The sequence below is a fragment of the Tetrao urogallus genome (genome assembly GCF_951394365.1).
Source record: "Tetrao urogallus genome assembly, chromosome: 24".
NCBI classification, from domain to species: Eukaryota; Metazoa; Chordata; class Aves; order Galliformes; family Phasianidae; genus Tetrao; species Tetrao urogallus.
Genome location: NC_136837.1, coordinates 3529473 through 3550872, shown reverse-complemented (window position 1 = coordinate 3550872; position 21400 = coordinate 3529473). Strand labels below are relative to the sequence as shown.

Sequence of the window (21400 nt, the reverse complement as noted above, 5' to 3'; positions counted from 1 at the left end):
GGACACAAGAGTTTAGCTTGTGAACATCTTCTTTGTTTTTTTTATGACACTGGTGTTAACTCGCAGCCTCGTGTTTGTAACAGCTGCCATGCTGTGAGGTGCAATGTTTGATGTGATCCATATCCCACCTGGTCCGCGGTGTTCTTGTTCTGTTGTTTGCTTCTTTGTTGTCTGGGGAGGGGTAAGAGAAAATCCACCCGTTTGGAGAGAGATCCTCCTGATGCAGAAGGCTTGGAGATGCTTCATTTCAAGGCGGAGAGGACCTGAAAGAAGGAAGAGAAAGGAACACGGCGCAAATTAACCAAGACCTGGAGACTTCACAAAGCTGAGGCAACATGGAGGATCTGGAACGGGGCATTCATCCCCAGTCCCAGATTTGGGGACGTATGATGGATCCTCAGTGTGCTTGGCCAATGTACATAGGGCTGACACCCCAACGTGGGGATGTCCAGCCGCCCCACTGATTGAAATGGTTGGGAAGAGCTGCCACCTATTAAAAATTCTGCATCTCCCAGTAAAGCAATGAAATGATTCACCTTCCTCGCTGGTGCAATGGGAAGGGACTGGCAAGCAGCTCCTATGCTAGATGCCAATTCCTTACCCCAGCTAATCATTTTAAAACTAACATGTCCTTGGCCTCAGTGAGCATTAAAGAGATTACATGCATAAATCCCTGCCCTCCCGGAGGAGTGAGGCCTGCTGCACATCCACAGCTTCCCATTACCAGTTTGTCACATCTGGAAGCATGAAGGTAACGGGTGCCACGGTGCTTAGGGAGCAGGAGAAATGCTTGAGGGAACAGGCAGGGGAAAACAAACATCACAAAACTAATAACATTTAAAGGGCAGCTAAAGCAAAACAAAAGAAAGGGCTCTTCGGTTTCCCTTGAATAAAAACTAAAAACTAAAAAGCAATGCAGATCCCACTGGTGCGTGGCAGGCAGTGATGGAGGGACCCCCCCTCGCTCTGCAGCTCTCCATGGATTAACCCTCCATCCCTGCAGCAGATCCCAGCAGTTCCTTCAGGAGGACAACAACGCCTAAATATAAATTCCTATTTTTATACCAGATAAGTTCTCGAAGACTTTTAAATATTTCTATTCAGGTTTGGAACCCTTTTTTTTTGTTGTTCTTTTTTTTTTTTCCTTTGGCAGAATGTTTTCTCTTGTTACATCAGTGTTTTTGTCACCATCTCCATATCTCCATCCACCTCGCTGGGCCTTGGGCCTTTCTCCCATGGAAGGATGAGAGGTGAATGAGGAATTCAGTGTTAGGTCAAAACAAAGAAGATGAGGGCTTGGTCACAGGCAGTCTGATCGATGCAGAGTGGAGGAGGCAAAAACGTGGCTGCACCTACTGAGCTTGGAAGCACTGATGAACCATTCCCTGCAGCTCTGCAGAGTCTGGGAGAGGAGCAAATGGGAGAAGGATGACATGAAGCGCCCAAAAAGGGACCATTGGACTGAGGTGCAGCTGCTGGGGGAGCCCAGGTTGGGTCCTGCTGTGCTCTGCAGCGTGGGATGGAACTGAAACTCTCCTCCTGAAGACACCCACTGAGCAACATGGGGGGAAAAGCAGAGCAAGTGGGGTGCAGGCTTGGCTCTGACCCGATGTCCATCCCAGCATTGGGCACAGATGTTACATGAGAACCCAACCAGCAGAGCTGGAGCAGCTGCTCAGCACAGGCACAGCTCTGTGCCTCCAAGAGGTGCGTGCACAGCTGCAGAGCAACTGACTGTGCTTGGTTAGACCGCCTGCGTGCTGGATGAACTGCCACAAATGAGCAAAGCAAAGCAAAGCAAAGCAAAGCCCCACTGCCACACTCAGGGGCTGAGGCTCTGCACCAGCCTGTCCCCGACTCAAACAGCCTCAGCAGATGCTTCCAGATGTGTCCAGCAACAACAGTGGCTGTGAATACTTGACTTAACTTCACAGGATGGTGATTTCTAGCACAGTGAAAAAAGCATTTAAATGCAGTAGTGCCACTGGGTGCTAAATAGCTGCCACCTGCAGCAATCCCTGGGAAGGTTTGTACATTCTCCATGTATTTATGGGTTGAAGTAGATCACAGGCACAGTTTATATCAGTGAAAAACTTCATGGTTGGATTTCAAATGTTCTGGCTGGCACTGCTCTGCATTGCAAACGGCCTGAATATACTCTGCCATGTAAAATTCATGGGACAGTATTTCCTAAAGCCCTTAAGTGACAAGTAGGTCCCCTTGATAGCTAAATGTTCGCTATTTGAATTCAAGTTATGCCTCATTTTTGAAAAGATAAATCACGAGCACACACACAGCTTCATCAGGATGCATTGTAACCAAAACGCTGCTCCGTTCCTGCAACGTTTTAAGGACTACACACAGAAGCAAAGAAGTGTGACCAAGAGATGGCCATAGCCACTGCTCTAAGCCCAGATGTGACACAGGTTCCAGACCCCAGCAGTTTCCCCACCTTGGGAAGTGAGGCAAGTGGTGCCTTTGCATGTTCCAGGCAGTCTGCAACATCTGTGCACTCACACTGCTGGGGCTGATTCAGAGCAGAGCAGCTTTCAGCAAGGCTGGGACCCCGTTGCCCCCAGCCCTGTGCTGTCACCCAGCACTGCTCACACCAGAGCTCCCCAAAGCACCGTCACACAGAAGCCCTGAAAAGGGCAGGCAGGCAGCCATGTGCCCACCAGACACTGGGGGTGACTTGGGGCAAAGATAGGGGCACACTGGAAGGCGTTGCAGCACACGCAGGGATGCGGGCTGGGTGCAGAGCAGGGCGAGCAGTGAGGATTCCCCACCTGCAGCACCCACAGAGGCCGAAGGCAGAGCAGAGGGCTTCCAGAGGCACTGGCTGTGTTACAGCAAGGGCTGCCTTTTGGGGGGCAGCCCATTTTCCCCTTGAATTTCTCAGGGGGCTTTGGGACGCACAGTGATGTGCACACACACCTATTCCTTTAGCAAGGTGCACCCGAGGCAATACCCAATTAAATTCTATCCACGCTATAAAATAAACCCACACGTAAAGCCCAACCAAAGCCCTCAGCAGGAGGGAAAGATGTGGGAGAAACCTCCTGTGAGAGCACTCAGAGCTTCTGAAGTGCAGCACAGGGCCTAAAGGGTGTTGTGAGCTGGAGGAGAACACAGAAGATTTCAGCATCTTAACACGAGGTCACTGGATTTGCACTGTTGCATTAAGCTGCAAATCAATTTCCTGTCTCATTAACAATCCCTCACGTGTAATTGCTGTGAGCATTTACTTTAGGAATTGACTTACAGGGACGAGTTAAGCGCCCGGGTTTTGTTCCAATGCTGTTATGGCTCAGTGAGGGAAGTCATCCAATTTCACAGGGTCCTTCTTACTTCTTAGCAGTGCCACCAATGCCACGAGGATGCTGGAAGGGATAAGCAATGAGGGTGAAAAGCTTTGGGTCTCCCAGGTGAACAGCTCTGATATATTCACATCTAACATGCAACAGCCTACCTGGTCGTACTGAAGTTACAGATGGAACGTTGCGTTTCTGATTTTTAGGAGGTCTGGACCAAACTCAGCACTCAGCCAGGTGAGTTTGGATGAGGAATGGCTCAGTTACAGCAGGAATGATTCAACACTGATCCCAAATGGGAGACGTTCCCATCCTTCACCCAAGGAAGGAGCTGAGTAACGAATCCCATTCATAACGGGGTAAAGAATGGGATGGCATCCCATCCATAAAGCCTGGAGTCCTGAATCCTGCCTGCTCCAAACCTGCAGAGCTGTTCCCCACCACACCAACCATCAGCTGGGAATATTTTCATCCAGCCTCACTGCACCCAGGCAGCTTTCTTCTCAACAACTTGCTTGTAGACTATTTTTTTAAGGAAAACAAAGGGGGAGCACTGTAAGCATACTGTATTTACTGTAATTATGGTTATTTATTGGCTACAGTAGCACGCAGTTCTTAAATAAAGATCTTTAGAGACTTCAGACAACTGCTGGAGCCTGGAATGCTTCTGGAAGGGCAACGAGCACTGGGAGCACTCAGCATCCCCCCAGCCCTGCGCTGCCAATGGCACCCACAGACACAACACCCAGCAGAACTCAGCAGAAGTTAATTAGGACACAGTAAGCTCTGGTTCTAACCCACAGACAGCGATATCTGATGGGAAGAGGAGGGGCTGTCCTCAGGGTGAGGAATTGCAGGTGTCTGTTGGGGTTCTGCTTAGATCTGTTAATTTAGTGTGCTTTTCCTGGCTGGTGTTCTGATGGCAAGCAAGTAATGCTAGAAAACTCAAGAAAGAAATTTCACGTGGCTCATTAGTAAAAAGGGTAATTGATTTTTAGGATAGCTTGCCAAAAAACCTTCATCATCCATCGCAGCATTTAAACCCTGACTGGAGTTCTTCCAGGAAGGATATCCCTGAGACCAGCCATGAGCCAGCAGGCTCGTGAAGGTTCACTTCCATTACAGAAAATAATTTCCACCGTGGCAGGAAGCACGGCATGAAATCACCTGCTCTGCGCTCTGTTGGATTAATCCATCTCCCTCCTTCCTTCTGGCCTTAAATAAAACCTGTTTGCTTCCCTCCACCTGCAGGATGGACTGCAAGGGACGGAGCAGCGGTGTGTGGCACAGCTCTGTGGTTGTGCTGGAGTCAGAGTGGGCAGTGAGATGGGGGCTGAGCAGCAGTGGCCACAGGAAACATCACCCAGACCTTCCTGCTGCACTCGCTCACGTTCAGTTGTGCTTAAGCACTTCTGTTCCCACCAAGCTGAACTCGACATCAGCTCACAAAAAGAACGTGCTTTGGGATGGAAGCAAAAAGGGTCACCTTTGGGAAAGTGCTGGGAAAACCCCAGCTGCTCTTGAAGCTGGCCTGTAAGCTTCCAGCTCCAATGAGCTCGGATGGTGCAGTGCATGGGGAGGGGAGGGATGGAGGGGTAAGGATGGAGGGGGAGGGATGGACTCCTTTTCCAAGGAGCCCCCACTGCCCACGGGTGGAGGGATGAGTTTATCTGGCAGCCAAACAACGCACTGAGCCCTAAGTGTGGCTTAGGGGCAGGATGAGGTCCCAGAGCCCAGCTCAGCTGTGTTCAGCCCATGTCAAGCTGTGGCCCCTCTGCCCCACACTGAACGGGGCCGCAGGTGAGCCCACTCCTCCCCGCAGCCCCTTAATGAGCTCAGGGACTGCAGCAGCAGAGGGGCTTTGTAAGGTGGGGGGGGAAGCATAATTAAAGCACGCAGCAGGGAGCAGCCAGCACAGAGATGGATCGCCCCCAGTGCGTTTCTGCTTTCTCAAGTGCCATCATTAACGGCACACAGACACCAAGGGGAAATTGGTGGCCATGGTGAATCCCATTCAAACCTTGGAATCAGACTAAGCACACCTGACTCAACGTCTTCTAATGCAGAGTTAACCAACACGCCCCTGCTTAGGATTAGCGTTGCAACAGTGGGTTTGTTTTTCTCTATTTCACCTGAGATAATACACGAACCCAAAAACCCATCAGTGTTCAGCGTGCTTCAGCAAAAGACACCGCTTTGTTCACACGCTCCGAAGCTCCACGTTGCTATCACAAGAGACAGGCAACAAGTGAACAAATGTCTGCAGGGTGTCACTGCCAAAAAAAGCTGGGAGAAATGGCAGGGGAGGGAACAAGCGGAATATCTACGGCTCCCAGTGCAGCTGTGCTGGGAGGAAGGCAGCAAAAGGAAAGGGGAGAGCAAACTGGATTTCTTCAAAGCATCCTTCCATGTGTTGGGAGGGAGGGGGATGCATTATGCAGGTGGTAGCTGTGCACTCGCATGCATTTCGTAGCCACAAGCTATGCATGTCACACCTTACCTGCTAAAAGCCTCTCCTGGAGGTATGCAGGTATCTGAGCTGAGCCCCATTGCTGAGCACTGCATTGCTGCTGCATTTGCAAGCCCAGTTGTTGCTCCCACCGAACCACATCCACTGTTATGTTGCAAAACCCTCTGCAATACCGGGCTAGGAAAGCTGTTCTACAAAACCAATGGCTATCGAAGAAAATTGCCACATTTCCAGGCACTCCCTCCATCCTGCTTGAGGTTTAAGGGATGCCTGCAGCAAACAAGATAGTAACAAATGAGCCAAAGGGGGGGAGAGCAGCAGCGAGGGAAGGCAAAGTGCTGGGAAAGGGAGAAGAAGAAGGCAACAGCCTGTGAGCTGCACTGCTCAATGCACCCCAGCAGACTGTGGGACTGAGCAAAAGAATTAACACAGATCAGTGTGCAGAGGATGGCAGAGCCAGGCTGGGTGTAAGAGCAGCATATGGGGGTTGTTTTCCTCTTAGCTACCATTCAAATTCCAGCAGTTAAGGCAATCTAGTTATTCAATTTAGATAAGCTTCAGTAGCTAACAGCAATTTAAACAGCTGCCTGTGCCTCACCATTCTGTTATTGCCTCCTTCTATCCAAGTGCTAATGCCATTAGCAAATTGACTTCCTCCCTCACACAATCTGTTTGGCTTTAGCATGTGCAATTCTAATTGCTTCCTAATACCTGGGCCCAGCAGCAGGCTGCAGAAGTTTGTGCCACAGAGAGCCTCAGTGTGAGGAGGGGTGTGCAGGCAGCCTCTCTGCAGCCCCCTCCTCTGGGTGAGACAGAGGAACAACTGCTGAAATAGAGGAGAAAGAAGCTGAGGCACAAATTAACAGCAAAAAGACACGTTTTTTCTGCAGTGCAGGACAGTTACAGGGGAGAGAAGAGGCAGACTCAAAGCATGCAGGGAAAGCATCATTTCAAACAGCAGCCAAAGGCCCCGTTCTGCCCTTCCTGGTGCTGGTGCCACGCTGTCCATCACTGCCTTCCATCTTAAAACATTAAAAGAACCATATTCAGCTTCCCTGCTCCGGGCAACTGCCTCCCTTCGGCAAGAAGAGGGAGCGGATCATCAAAAGATGAAGGACTCCTTTGGCTCCCACTTTGACCTCCTCATCAGCACTGAGGAAACGGATGCTCCTGGACCTTTCATGTCATCTTTCCGCATTTCTAAAACCCGGCTGCCCACAGGAAACAAGCTCTATATTTGCATTACAAAGTGTGAGGGGACTCCTCCAGATGGGACTGCTTCTTTGTGGGTTTTAAGCACCAGCTCCCGAGGAAGCATCTGCCTGCTCCTGCTATTCAGAGGGTCCTCCAGCCCCAGACAGGACCCGAGGAGGTCTCACCCCATGCAGAACGGAGCCTCCTCACTCCTGCGGTGTGTATCTGTAGCACACAGAGTTCAATTTCTTCACATTCAGAAGCAAAATGAGCTCTGAAAGTCTGCTGCATGCATATCCCAGGATGTGGGGCACTCACCATCAAAAAAGCCACAGACAGGAGAGGTCTGGGTGGGATGAACGCAGCCGGCACGCAGTGGGCTCCTCGAGGTGTCCTAAATGTGGGTGTGCACTGCTCTGTGTCAGTGCTGCTGCTTGGAAAGAGGAGATTCCCTGCGGGTGAGAGGATGAGGTGACAAGAGAGAACCAAGATCTGCGTCTCCCCTGCTTGCATTTTGCTCAGGGGTGGAGAAAGTGTGGGCAGAAAGCCGAGCTGACCCCCCTCGCCCTGCCCAGAGGCAGCGTGCCCTGCGTGTGTTTCAGTCGATGAGAAATCTGTTGTTAAGAACAGTTAGCCTAAAGCAGGGCTCAACAGGGGAGCTCAGCAGTAAATCAGCGCAAAGCACGGAGCCAGTCAACAAACGCACACCCAGGGGAAACTTCCAGCACTGCAGGACGGCCCCCTTCACCTCCACCAACCTCTGCCCGTGGCTGTGAGCAGCGAATTCTTCCCTCAGAACCCAGCAAACAACCCACAGAGAATCCAAGGCTGGTAACAGGCTCAGTTCCTCACTCAAACACAGACAACCCCACGGCCTGCAGATCATTATTCAGATATACCCATTACCCACTTAATTGGACATGAAGATTCAGCTCGCTACGTTTTGGTCTGATGTTGTTTTTTTTTTCAATAGCATGTTCTGCAAATAAAGTGCCTGCTTGTATATTCAGCTCTTTCTACATTAAAGCGTTATTTTTCTGGTCTGAAGAAAAAAAAATATATAATAGTATGCTTTGATCTAAATAGCAGAGCTCCATCATTACTTTCCCCGGAATTGGATGCGTGGTGCATTCCTGTACTTCAGTTCACGGGGAAAGAATAGGAAACAGAGCGAGTAAATAGAGTTGTTTACTGTAAAATAAAGACAGAAACCAGAGAGAGAAGGCACTTAATAAGTCCCTCTGCGGATTCTGCTACCAATGGGGAAACAATGCTCCCTACAGTGCTGCTGCACGCTTTGTACTCATTAGTCACCAGGAAAACGAGCCACAGGCCCGCTGAACTCTTCCCTCTCCTCCTCCTTTAAAGATTTTAGGAGTGAGCTCAGCTCTGAGTCGTGATTAAAACCACCCCGTTACGCTCCTTGAGCTGCAGTGCTCAGATTGAAGATGTGCTTGTGCTGCCTAATGCTCCCTGCCTCGCTGCTCTGAACTACAAAAGGAAGAGTGGAAGCTTCCAACTACTGCTGATGGTGCTTCAGCTTTCTGAAGTGGGAGACAAACAAACACAACAGGCAGGGAGCGGAGGCTCAGCTCCTCCCAGCACTCCCAGATCCCCAAAACAGACCTTGGGATCTGCTGGGAAGGACCACAGAGACCCAGCAGGGACCCAGCTGCAGCATCTTCACTTCTCTGCACCTCTTTTGCTCCGGCTACCGACCTCAGGGATCTGTGTCACAAAACCTGGGCAAGGGAGAAGAAATTCAAGAGGATGAGGGAGAAACAGGATCCCAAGTTCTGAGCTGCAAAACAAAACAAAAACACCCCAAACTCTCCAACCCAACCAAGAGAATAACTACAAACCTCATTGTGAAACAGTGCACCAATACTGATGTTGCTCTACTTGTGACAATAAGCGAGACAGAGACAAGAAATCCCACTAGAACTGAGTCTGATTCTCTGCAGCTCTGCTTCTCAACCTCTCCTGCAAGCAGCGGAGAGCCAGGCTCACCATGACGACCCCTACCAGCCCGGTTCCAAGCCCTATCAAGGATCTATGAAAGGATTTTCTTTGCCAAAAGTACAGCTTCTCCTCCACGTCTACAAGGGTGCTGTTGGCTTCGATTCCTTCCTCGTTCCTGACTGCCAGCTTCTGCTCTCGAGTCAAGGATTTGCCAAAGTCCAGGTCCACCAAGTCATTTCGGATCACCCTGAGCCCAAAGTAGATCCTCTTGATGACCCTGAACGTCTTCAACACGCGCACGTCGCAGCGGTACGTCCCAGCATCAGATTCCTTGGTTGGGGAAAAGGCAACGGCGAAACCCGGGTTTCTGAAAGGTGCAAACAAAACATCGTTCATGGTGATGAGACCCGGGGCGAGTTTCCACGTACAGCTGTACCCTCTGACGCCCAAATCGATGACGTCTGAGGTCAGGCAGCTGAGCACCAGGGGTTTGCCCATGGGGACGGTGAGGTGCAGCAAACCGCAGCCCCACGTGGTGGTGCAGTGCGAGCGGCGCGTGGTGCAGTTCTTCCTCTCCCCTGCTGCTGTGATCTCACACATTTCCTCCACTTGGAGGCCCAGGCCGCAGGTGACGCTGCACGACGTGGCGTTCACTGCGACGTGAGCCTCTGCTGACTGCAGCTCTGGTGGGATGGTCACTTTAGGAAAGGAAGCTGCCCCCAGCCGGAGGCAGAAAACCCAAGGCAGCATCACGCCAAGGATGCAGCCGCTCCCCAAGGTCTTCGTGGCAGCCATCGGACGTGGCACCGTGTGAATTCAGCAGTCAGAACAACTTCTGGTCAATCTTCAAACAGAAATCTCACCAGCGTCCCCCAGCGAGGCAGGTTTGAAGCATGACACTGCCAGGGAAGGGGCAGAACATCACTGTGTGGGTCAGAACCGATGAGGAGTTCCAGTTCCCAGGCAGCAGAACGTTTAAACCCACTGTATCCCAGCAACTGGGATCTGCTTGACTATTTATTAAGTCCTCCTTTCTACTCCTTGACATTTCCATGCCATTTCAGATGAATTTCCACGCTGCTGTTCCAGTTCAATCTTCCCAGCAAACTATATAACAATACATCTTAATTACTGGAACCTCTAAAGCAATGTTGCTTAGCACAAAGAAATCATGACACACATAGCGGCTGTATGGCTCTGCTCTATAGACACTTATCCTAAAATCTGAAGTCCTCCCCAAAGGACCAAGATGATGAGAACAAGATTTTGACATCCAGAGATCAGTGGTGAGCAGGGCTGCGTCACTGGCACCCATCATTGTCCAAGAGTTGATGGCACCCAGTGGTTCTGCATGGGTTGGAAAGCAGATGCAGATGGGATTCAACAGCACCAACCCCACTGCATCCCGAAAGAACAAAGCAATGAGAAAAGCTCTCCATGATCAAGTTGTTTCTTTCTGATGGTGTAACAGAGCTATGGTCAAACCAGGTCGATAACCAGATTGTCTGAACGATGGATTGCAGAAAGGATTTAGAATGCCACGTTCTTCACTGGCTTGGCTAATGAACATCCAAGTTTCTCTTCCCAATAGCCCTTAATTTATTAAAAGCAAAAACAAAATGGCTTCTGAGATGGAGAGTGGCCACAAACGCAGTCAGCTCCTGCAGAGATGCTCTCTGCACCCAGCACTCTTCGTGTTCAGTTCCCTTCAGCACTTCTCAGGGTTCCTACACTGCACTCAGGTCTTCAACCCGTGGGGGATTTCAGTAAAGACACCACCAACCAAATGCCACACTGCAGAAAAACCAAGAATAGCAATAAAACCAGCCATGACACAGCAGCTGTGGTGAAGGCACACGTTTGCACCAGAGCTGTAAGGCAGGGTTCCTTGGCAGCATCACAACAGAAACCATCACGAAGTTTGGAAAAGCCAAGACTTAAGCCACGACTTTAGGAAATAAAACATACCTCTTTATTTACAGGCACAAACCTAAACCAGTGCTATATGCTACCACCAAGCCAGGATCTGACCAGTATTGTACAAAACTACAGACGTCAGGAAATAAAACAAAAAGAGAGAAGACAACAAACCAAGGACATACAGACTGTACAGGGAGGGTTTAACAGAAATGAAGGCTGGAGCCTGTGGCAAACGATTCGCTTTAACACAACCAGGAGAGCCACTGCCTGTGCATCTTGTGAAGCTTTTTGCGTTCAGCCACGCCACGTATGGGCAGGTTTGACAAAACAGTTTTCCACAGGAGATGCAAGCCATCCTACGAGCAGAAAGAACAAAAGGAAACCGATGCTGCCCACGTGGGAACAAATGGCATCAAGCAGATCACAGCACCAAAGCGGGAAACGAAAATACCAGTCTGAAATCCTTCTGATGTAACACGTCTCCTCTCTTGCCATGCTTATGTATCATGTCATCACTGCGTGCTTCCCACTGCAAATTCACACCTCCCTTCGTGACTCCTCGGCTTTTAATGTCTGCAGGATGCTTTGGAAATCTAAATACTTGGTGATAACCTCAATAATTGCATCTGGGGAAAACCTGAAGGTAATCTGTAGGAACTAGGAAGTCTCTACAGAACAAAGGGCATTGGGAATGAAAACTTAGTTTGGTACAGAAAGATCTGGATGCAGATAGAGAGAAGCGTCTCCACCCCAATCCCACATGGAAAGTATTGCAGGTGAAAGGTTAAAGCACAGCTGGAATAAGCTGTGAGTGTTCACCTTCTATATTTGACTCAGAAATAGGGGGAAAAAAAAAAAAAGAAAAAGAGCATTTTTAAAAAGTCATGGTCCACATGTTTGTCTTTTACAATCACACCATTATTCATTTCATCTTTAAGCCCTGGAAGAGTAGCTGAAAAAAAATACAGTTCCAGTTAGGAGAAATATTGGCTGTTCCTTCTCCAAGTACCAGCATTTAGCAGCTAAGGAGGGAACAGCACTCCTGGTGGGGCATCTTAAATGGAAACAGAATAAACACACTTGCAAGGAGAGAAAGACACTGCCAACAGTGCTCTTCATACCACTCAGTTTATACACTTCTGTCTAGACTGTATTTTATACAGAGCTACCTCCATGCGCTCCTCTTCCCATCAGCAGAGTCATCCTTCGTGTCTAAAATATTAACAACATGAAAATTCATTCTTTGCAGACTTCAGAGGCTGTCTTGATTCTTCACGTTAGGTCTCTAGCCACTTGAGATGAAATCAAACCTGGCACATAATCAGCAGCAGTTTCACTAAGCATGTCAGCATAGAAGGCATCACACTGAGCTAACCAAAGCTGCAAGGCAACGCAGCTGGCACAGAAAGGCCCACAACTCACTGGAATGGGAATTAACAGCAAAGAAAAGGAAGTTTGGAGGATACACAGTCATTGGTATCAGGAATAAAAACGCACACTTTGGGGATTTTTCAATCCAGGAACAAAAAAAAAAATTACTTAAAAGACAATTGGTGATGAGCTCTGGAGTGGCAGAGGGTCGGGTACCAGCTCAGTGCAGAACATCACACGTGCCAACATGAAGGCAGTCCAGCCAGTCTCTTTGCAAACTGTGTGACCTGAGAGTCAGCATCTCACACTGCTCGACCGAGAGGCAATTAAGGAATAACGAAGGCCGTTTCCTCTTCAATACTCATCTCTTATAAAAGTCACTCCCTGAATCCATGAACAATCAGGCTGCTGTATTAAAGTCAGTCCGTTCTGACTGCTGCATCTGTTCTCCATGTTACGGTGCCAACACGGGAAAGAACAGAGGAGGATAAAGAAGAGGGTCTTCATAACAGCTCTGAGATGGCACCACCTGCTAAAGAGATCAAAGACAGGTGAAAAATAAATCATCTGAAAAAAAACTGAAAGCCTTTGAGAATACGATTCTCTACGTTCCTTCCAGAATGAGATACAACCAACGAGGCACCGTCTACCACAAATTAAGAACCCTGTATCTGAGACCACAGGCACAGATGAGGCAGTTCATGGTCTCTGAGCTTTTACCCCACAAGCACACTTACCTGCTGGAAAGATGCACCGACCCCAAAACCTCAAAGCAGAAGCATAACAGAAAGGAACAAGTTCCTCCTACATTGAAGTCAAACAAGACTGCTGCATGGCTTTGCTCTAAAAACTGTACAACAGATCAAGCTTCCCAGTTTGTTTTTACTGAAAGCCAATTTTGACACAGCTGCTTTGACAACAAGATATTGGCTGCCAGGCCCCAGCCAAGCAGCTCCCAAACATCCACTCTTAACAGCAAATCAGCCTGCAGCTCCCAGAGAATAAATGCTTGTGGAGAGGCTGTGTGAGTGAGTGATGGGCTCCTGCAGGAAGCAGCAGCACGTGGAACGAGCAGAGCTAACAGCTTCATGCAAGAGAGACAGGAGTGTGCCCAGCTCCAGCAGTGCAGGCAGGAGGCCATTGCATTGCACGTGGGTTGGCCCCCAGGGAGAACTGGCTGTTCAAAATAGACACTGCAAGTCATAAAGACAAGAGAGACGTGGATTTCATGGACTAGAAGACTGTTGTTGAGTGCTGGGAGCCAAGGGGCAGCTCCTCCAGTGGGCAGCCTGTGACTCACTGTGTGACTCACACAGACATTTCCAGCACTAAGTGGTGGGATCTGCTGCATGGATCTGGTAGATCCTTTTAAATCAGCAGCACTGTGTAAGGGAGCTCAATAACTGAGACAGGACTCCATCCATGCAGTGTTATTTGCCTCTAGCTCAATCAAGCTGAATACCAGCATAGTGGCAGAACACCCTTACATGCTTGTGTAAAAATACATTTGAAAAAGCTCTGCTACCTCCAATGGGCAAAGAAAGCAGAGAATTTGGGGTCTAAACTCAACCCCAGTTCTGTCTTCACGCTGCCCAAAAACCCAGTGCTGAACTCACTGATAGGGTTATGAACATCTCAAGCTGAGCACAATTAGCAAATTAAATTCTACAGTGGTCTCATAAAAGCAAGTCAGACTGTAACAACTGCATAGGAAGCGATAAGCAAAAACACAGGGGTAACACAGGACCAGCAGTGAGGGAAGGAGGAGGGAAAAACAAAAAAAAAACCAACAATTCTGTGCAGTCTAAAATCCACAGCACTGCTTTGTTCAAAGAAATGCAAAACTTGAGATCTCAGTTACATCACATCTTTGAATCCGTTTCTGTATCGACCACAGGCTCTTTCTTACAGTGAAAAAACCCCAAACAGAATGCACATCATTTAATCCAAACATGTACTTCCTTTACTACACTTGAATGAGCATTTCCCAAATAAACTCGAGTAGTAAATGAGACAGATGGGAAACACTGCCACCAGCTGAGAGCCAGTCCCTGTCTGAGATTCAAAGTCTGGGTCCTAACAAAGGTGACAGCAACAGTCCTGTTCTGGTAAGCAACCAACAAAGCGTGGTCATAAAGCAAAGAACACAAAATGATCCAACAAAATCTGTCTTCTTTTACAGCAATTGCACTTCTTGGAATTCCACTCAGGCTGCTCCACAGCCAGGATTAAAGAATTCAGCTCCTGAATCACAGAACTGTAGGGGTTGGAAGGGACCTCCAGAGATCATCGAGTCCAACCCCCCTGCCAAAGCAGGTTCCCTACAGCAGGTCGCACAGGTTGGCATCCAGGCAGGTCTTGAACATCTCCAGAGAAGGAGACTCCACTTCATCCCAGGCTCCAATTGTCAAACAGACTGTAAGAAACGCTTCATTTCAACCAGTGCCATCCCTACTGAAACCCAACATGCTCCTCGTATGCAACAACGCATGCAGGTATCGCTTTTGTTACAAATACTAAAAGCCCTTCCACTTGAAAAACAAACACAGAAACGTCTGCCTATCCTTGACAGCAGTGACATCAGTGGCATCCAGCGAGCAAGGGCCATTTGGGAAGATAAAGTGCTACGACTCTGCAAGGCCACCAAGCAAGCAACGACGCTCCCAGTGGGTCCTTACCTGTCAAAGGCTGTCCCAGCTCCGCCTGCACTTTACCCTTCGCTGCTCCTTCCAGAGGTAAAGCACCTCTGTCCCCTTTGTAGAGTTTCGGTTTAAATGGAGAATCTTTGTCTTTACCTTTTGATCCTTTAGGCCTGCCTGCTTGCTTCTTCTTGGATTTACCATCTCCCTTCACACCCAGCAGCGGATGGACTTCTGCAGGAAAAAACAAGCTGTCACCAGGCTGTTATCCCTTAGGGTGCTTACATGAGGTGTGCAATGCAAAATTACAGCTTTGGGATGTCTGCCCTCATTTCTAGCCTGCAAAACACCAGCAAACTTTGCCATTAGTAACTGTTATAATTATTAACTTCATAGGAAAGAGTGAACTTCTGGACTTTTTGTTTTTGGTCTGAGCAAAGCTAAAAAAAAAAAACTATCTCAGATGCAGAACTGGTGCTGAATCAATGGCAGCTTCTACACACCGTCATTAGGTACTCCTTGTAGCTCTATGTTGGTGGTTTTGGGCTTCTTCTTTGGTGCCTGAGGTCCATCAGAGGACGACTGCCTCTTCTTCTCAGATCCCATCCCCTCATCAGTTAAGGAGCTCTGAACAGCATCAGGTGGAGGCCCATAGGGGTTTTCTTCCGGATCCTCTACTTCAGGAGCAATGGGTAAGTAAAGCAGAGCCTTGGAGTCCTCCAGTTCTTCATCACTGTAAAATAAACAGTTATGATTTCTTGTAAAACCGGGAGTCTTTAATATCTTGTTTCTTTTCATTTACAAACCCTGAGCCTATTTCTCTGCCAATGGTTTTTCACACAAGTAGCTCTTTCTACCTGTTACAGCAGAGACACAAAAAACCTAAGAGTACAGAGGGAGCTGCTTTGGGGGCAATGTCAGTGATGTGTTTTGTATTCACACTTTCAACAAAGTTATTCTTTTACCTGCTACAAAAGGCAGCGATGGGATCCACACTGGTTACATCCACTTCTTCATCTTCTGCAGCATCAGCACCTGAGAAGCAGGGAGAAAGGAAGAATTAACGAAAGAAAGGAGAGAAGCAAATTGTTCAGAAAGAATGGGACTGCTCTTAAATGTCTGAGCATGCGGGGGTGAGGACTGCAGCACCACACACGTGAGGCATTTCCCCTTGCAGCTATCAGGTTTTTAATCCCAGCTGCTGCACTGTTCTCACTGAGAGTTCTTGGACAGAAGTTGTTTTAATGCTTCGTTCCTACAAACCAATGCTACATTTTAACACAAAAGTGATGTAAATATAAGCCTGAAAAAACGAGGAGAGCTCTATGCCTCACCTGGAAGAGCTCTCAATTCTCTCTGCAGTAACTGCAGCCTTTTCCCCTGCACAATTTTTCGGCACCACCCAGTGGCCAAACTGAGCCCCTACTGATCCCAATTCACCACTCTCATCCCCACAGCTGCCAGTTTTAATCTTTATTAGGGTCATATATTTGGACTAACGATTATTTGGTAACACCTGAACGGCCAACTACACAACAAAGAGATTTACAGTACCTGTCTGTTCCGGTTCACTCTTATCTTCATCTTCAATGTCAAACTCTGATTCTCTCTCTTCATATTCTACATTTTCATCCAGCTCTTTGAAATCAGGTGCAAAGGCACTCCAGTTTTCCTAAGTCACAAATTCAAGATGAGATTTACCTCAGTGTGAAGGAATAGCTGCCAAATTGGGGATTCCTGCAATTGCAATCTTATTCCGTGTGGAAATCAAGCCTCAATCAGCTATAGAGCCACGTGGCAAATTAGGAACTGCACAAACAAGCTCCTGCTGAAAATCTGACATTACAATACTCCTTAAATGAATGCCAGTGTAAAACCAAGGATGTGTTTGTGTTTAGCCACAGTAGTTTTGGCTCACTCCAATTTCCAGTGTTTCAGCTACACATTCAGAATGACACCATTCCCCCATCCAACATCCCCAAGATCACATTTAGCACTTGACACAAAGCTCAGCAGGTGAAATGTAAGTACCCTACTCACATTCAACAAGATGGCAAACATCTTTCAAGCTAGGCAGGTGAAGCCAGAGAGTTTGCTGAGTTGGGTTTAATAAAAGATTTCCACGTGCAATAATTCAGGCTACTGGGACTGGAATGGATGGAGACCAGCAGGGAAAGCTCTAAAAGAAGCAATGTAGAACACTTACCACTTGATTCTGAGCCCATATTGACACGACACCACTGGAAATTGAAGCTATGATTGGTCGGACAGGATGCCACTGGGTTTATATGAAAGAGAAAAGAGGAGGAGCTTTACTGGTAAATGGAACTCAGAAAGCTTAGCTTTCTAAACGAGAAACTTAACGATAGCTGGCAGCATTCTTACTGCTACATCCAAGAGCAGCTCTCCTCGGGTCCCATGGAGGATTTTAACCAGGTTTCCAATACTCTTCTCCCAGATGTAGAGAGCATGCTGACGTGCCGAACCTGCAACTATGTATTCACCGTCACCAGAGAAACAACATTTCTTCCAAGGTGTCCTGCAAGCAAAGAGAAAAGAAACCATAAAAGACTTCAATGCTGAGGATGAGGACCGTGGGACTGTTCTTCAGACCACAACCTTACATCTTCCCATCCACAAATAATATCATAGAATCACAAGGTTGGAAACGATCTATAAGATCATCCAGTCCAACCGTCTCCTCATCACCATTGCCACCACTAGTACTAAACCATAGCATGCAGCACATCATCCAGATGCCTCTTGAACACTGCCAGGGACGGCGACTCCACCATATCCCTGGGCAGCCATTGCAGTGCCTGACCACTCTCTGAGAAAAAAAGTTCTTCCTTATGTCCAACCTAAACCTCCTCTGATACAACTTGAGGCCATTGCTCCATGTCCTGCTCGTTGCCTGGGAGAAGAGGCCAAATCCCTCTTCGCCACAACCTCCCTTCAAGAGGTTTACATTTCAAACATTACATTGATATTTACATTTCAAATCAAACTGCGACTCACACACTTCAAATGTCAAACGTTTGTCTGTTGAATAAGATGCTGAGCTGCCCTTCACGCAGGCGCCCACAGGTACAGAACACACAAACCTCAACGTTTTCAAGGCAAGCTGACCTTTCTACTGCAGGCTGACCACCCATTCTGCTGCTTCTCACCTGTTCACTAAATCCTGCAGCTTCTGCATTGGCTCAGGCTCCCCATCTCGCCCACAGGTTAAAATTTCACGGCCATCATACACCCTGATGATCCGGTCAGCTGTGTTGATTAGAAAGCAGCTGTGGGAAGAATGCCACAGAACATGCATTGCATTAAAAAGAGAGCAAAACAAAATAAATCAGAATATGTTGTGGGAAATAATCGTGGGAGGTTGATGGGGTTTTATTTCTAAGACCTGGTGTAATCCATAGTAACTCACCTTCCCTTCCGAGCAAATTCGATTGATTTAATAGCTGTGGTGTTGCTCGTGCCAGTTGTCACTCTGAAGGAGGCAACGAGGTCCTGGGTGTCTGTTTTTAGGACCAAGATCTGAAGATTAAAGAAACAGGAGGCAATCAGCACCTTGCTGTTACTCGCTCCCCTTTTAGCACCTCTCACATAACTACTAACCCTGACAACAGAAGCCTCAGCAATCTACACAGGAATAGTTGGAACTCTGCTACTGAAGTTTCTACTACAGATTCTGCGACACTTCTGCGACATAAACATTGGAAAAGGATCCAACAAATATGGTCAAAGACAAGAGCAACACAAAGAGCTCAGATCTACATGCTACAGATCTTAGAAGGCGAAATAGGAGGACATAACGACACATCAATTATTCAAGAGACATTCATTTGTATAATAAAAGAAAGCAACCTAGAAACATCACACATCTTGATAAAGCGAGCTAAGCTACAGCATCCAGGGCTCTTGCCACAGTCTCACCTTCCCTTTGGCATTGCCTGTATAAATGTATTCCCCTCGCCTGTCAAAGGAGGCCACGACGTTGAGATCAGAATCATCATCCACAGGAAGCACAACGTGTTTGGAGTCTGACAGCGTCAGCATCACTGGTGCAGACTTCATGGGACAAACCAAAACTCTGTTTCTGCAAAGCAAAAGCAGAAGAGTTCACAGTTTCTGCTCTGGAAAAGAAGCTTCCACATGTAGCAATAGGAAAAAAAAGTCGGTCTACGTTGAGAAAGGCAGAATAACACCATCTTTTATTCAGTCTTTCATCCGGCCTTTCTTTCTTATGCTACAAAATGGCATCAAGCCAGCGTCTGCTTTCATTTCCTTTCTTCTTCTGAAGGCTCCTTTATGTCCGTGCAGTAACTTGTAAACTCAACGAGGCATTTCTATACCCAGTTCTAAGGATTGCTCCCATGTTTACTTTCCTCCCTTCCTTTCAAAATAAAAAGAGCCACAAGCAATCCACATTAGGGCCCCACTCACAGAGGACATCCAGAAAGCCACAACAAATCCAAGTTAGGGCCCTCACTGCATAAAGACAACCTGAAAAGATCTACCAGGTTTAGGAAAAGCACTTTAAGGTCCAGTCAAAACACTTTCATAATCATTAATTCTACCCAAATGAGAGCATTGGTTTTTTTTCCACAGGACTTACTGGTCTCGAGGGTGATACTGAACTTTCAGGATAGGCGAAGGAAATCTGAATCTCTGGTCGCAGTCCCCAGACAGCACATCCCACTGCGACACGATGTTATCAGTCGAGGCACTCACCAGTTTGTGGCCATCCCGACTCCAGCTATAGAAACAAGGGGCACTTCAAGCAAAAGCTACTCCTTCGATACATAAAAAGCATCCACTAATTGGTGTGTTAAATTAGCAGATCTCATATTATGGTTTGGCTGTGAATCCGTTGGCTTGAAAACCAACTTCTGAATTCTAGTAACCAGAAGATTTCACGGGTGTTTCATGTTTCCAAACACTTTTAAAGGAAATTATCTTGAAACAGACCATCTTTTTACGTGGTCTGAAACAGACAAAACAAAGGGGAATGGTATTAAACTAAGGGTAGAGATTTAGGTCAGATGTTGGGCTGAAGTCTTTTATTCAGAAGGCACTGCTGCTCTGAGCTCCCATCCCCGAAGGAGCTCAGGGCCAGGCTGAGCCCCAGGCAGCCTGAGCCGGCGGTGTGACACCAAGCGGCAGCAGATACGAAGCGCTCCCTTACCAGAGCGAGCAGACTGGGTGGATGTGGGCGCTGATGATTTTGGCGATTCCCCTGGTGAGGAAATCCCAGATGACGATGCGACCGTCGTTGCAGCCCACGGCGAGCAGCGTGCCCCAGCGGTTGAAGGTGCAGGTCAGGGCCATGCTGATGCAGTCCAACGTGCCATCGGCTTCCTAAGGTGAAAGGAGGGCGGTCAGGGCGCTGCGCAGGGCCGCTGCGGGCCGGGGCAGCCCCGCGGGGCAGGTGATCCCTTACCTCGGGGTAGTTCTGGCCGAAGGATTCTGCAACGGAACGCAAAGGCAGCGTTTGAGCGAGGCGCGCTCCCGAACCCCGGCCGTCCCACCCGGCTCCCACAGCCCCGGTTCCACACCGCCCACCTCCCAGCCCCGCTCCCGGCCCCACCGAGCAGCTCCAGGTTCATCGCGGCCGCCGCCCCGCTCCGTCCGTCTCCGTCACCCGAGGACCCCTCCGGGGGCCTTCGCCGCGCGCCGGGCTGCCCCCGCCATTCGCCTGATGGAACCGTTCTCTTTTCCTACCGCCGGCTCCGCGATCAGACCGCTAAAACGCGGCTCACACCCGTCCCAGCACTGAGCGGCGAGGCTCGGAGCTTTCTGTCTTTCGGTGCTTTCAGGCGGGCGGAGCGGCGGCGTTCAGGCAGTGCGGCGGGCAGCCCCGCGCGTGCGCACACGGAAGGTCCGGGCGGACGCCGCGACCGCAGCGCGGAGTTCCGGGACGCGAAAGGAACGGACAGAAAGTGCGGACCCAGCGGTTTATTGAGAGCGGCGCTGAGGGCTGAACTCACGGTCGCGTCTCTCAGAGCACGGAAACACGGTTAGTACAAAACCAAAGTAAAAATACAACGATTCAGGGCAGACGATTCCGGTTATTGCACTTTTTTTTTTTTTTTTTTTCCTCTCCTCTTAGGCGCCCGGTAAGCTCGTTACATTGTTATAACGCCGTAATACAGAGCACTGTAACATAGAAAAGCGATACAAAATACACGGGGTCTACAACAGTTCCTATTTGCTTGCTGCTTCAGAGCTGAAGGCCACGGGCTGTCCGTAACGAGGGCTGGGAGGGAGCAGATCCGCAGCCCTTTAGTGTCAGGAGGAGCCCCTGAATGAAGGGCTTTGGCCATTCAGCCCTGTGCCATCCTCAGCCTTTGCTCCCAGCTCCTTTTCCTCTGTAGTGTTTGCAAGTGAAGGCTGAGTGCTGGCAGAGCAAGGCTCAGCACCTGGCACTGTGTTCTTGCACCTCGCAGCTCCACTGCTGCTTCCTATGGGTCCCTATGAGCACTTAAACTCCTCCCTGACCTGTGCAAAGAAAGCTTGCATCTAAAATC

The 21400-nt window shown here is 48.6% G+C and overlaps 2 protein-coding genes across 4 annotated transcripts; both read right to left on the bottom strand.

Moving 5' to 3' along the window:
- Nucleotides 1-8913: 8913 nt before the first annotated feature.
- On the bottom strand, nt 8914-9732 carry TMEM81 (transmembrane protein 81; the record flags this gene model as incomplete). The annotated part of the gene is made up of 1 exon (XM_079546367.1): nt 8914-9732. The coding sequence occupies one exon, from the start codon at nt 9730-9732 to the stop codon at nt 8914-8916; it is 819 nt and encodes a 272-aa protein (XP_079402493.1).
- Nucleotides 9733-12731: 2999 nt separating this feature from the next.
- Nucleotides 12732-20479, bottom strand: RBBP5 (RB binding protein 5, histone lysine methyltransferase complex subunit; the record flags this gene model as incomplete). 3 transcript variants are annotated; one of them, XM_079546410.1, is made up of 14 exons in its annotated part: nt 12732-12760; nt 14907-15101; nt 15371-15600; nt 15833-15902; nt 16422-16539; nt 17074-17145; nt 17253-17406; nt 18038-18157; nt 18298-18407; nt 18807-18969; nt 19489-19629; nt 20059-20231; nt 20314-20339; nt 20461-20479. In XM_079546410.1, 14 exons carry the CDS (start codon nt 20477-20479, stop codon nt 12732-12734), a joined length of 1620 nt encoding a protein of 539 aa, XP_079402536.1. The 3 variants fall into 3 exon arrangements, with proteins under 3 accessions (XP_079402536.1, XP_079402537.1, XP_079402538.1); XM_079546411.1 differs by having other exon boundaries at nt 12732-12757; XM_079546412.1 differs by having other exon boundaries at nt 15024-15101.
- Between the last annotated feature and the right edge of the window lie 921 nt (nt 20480-21400).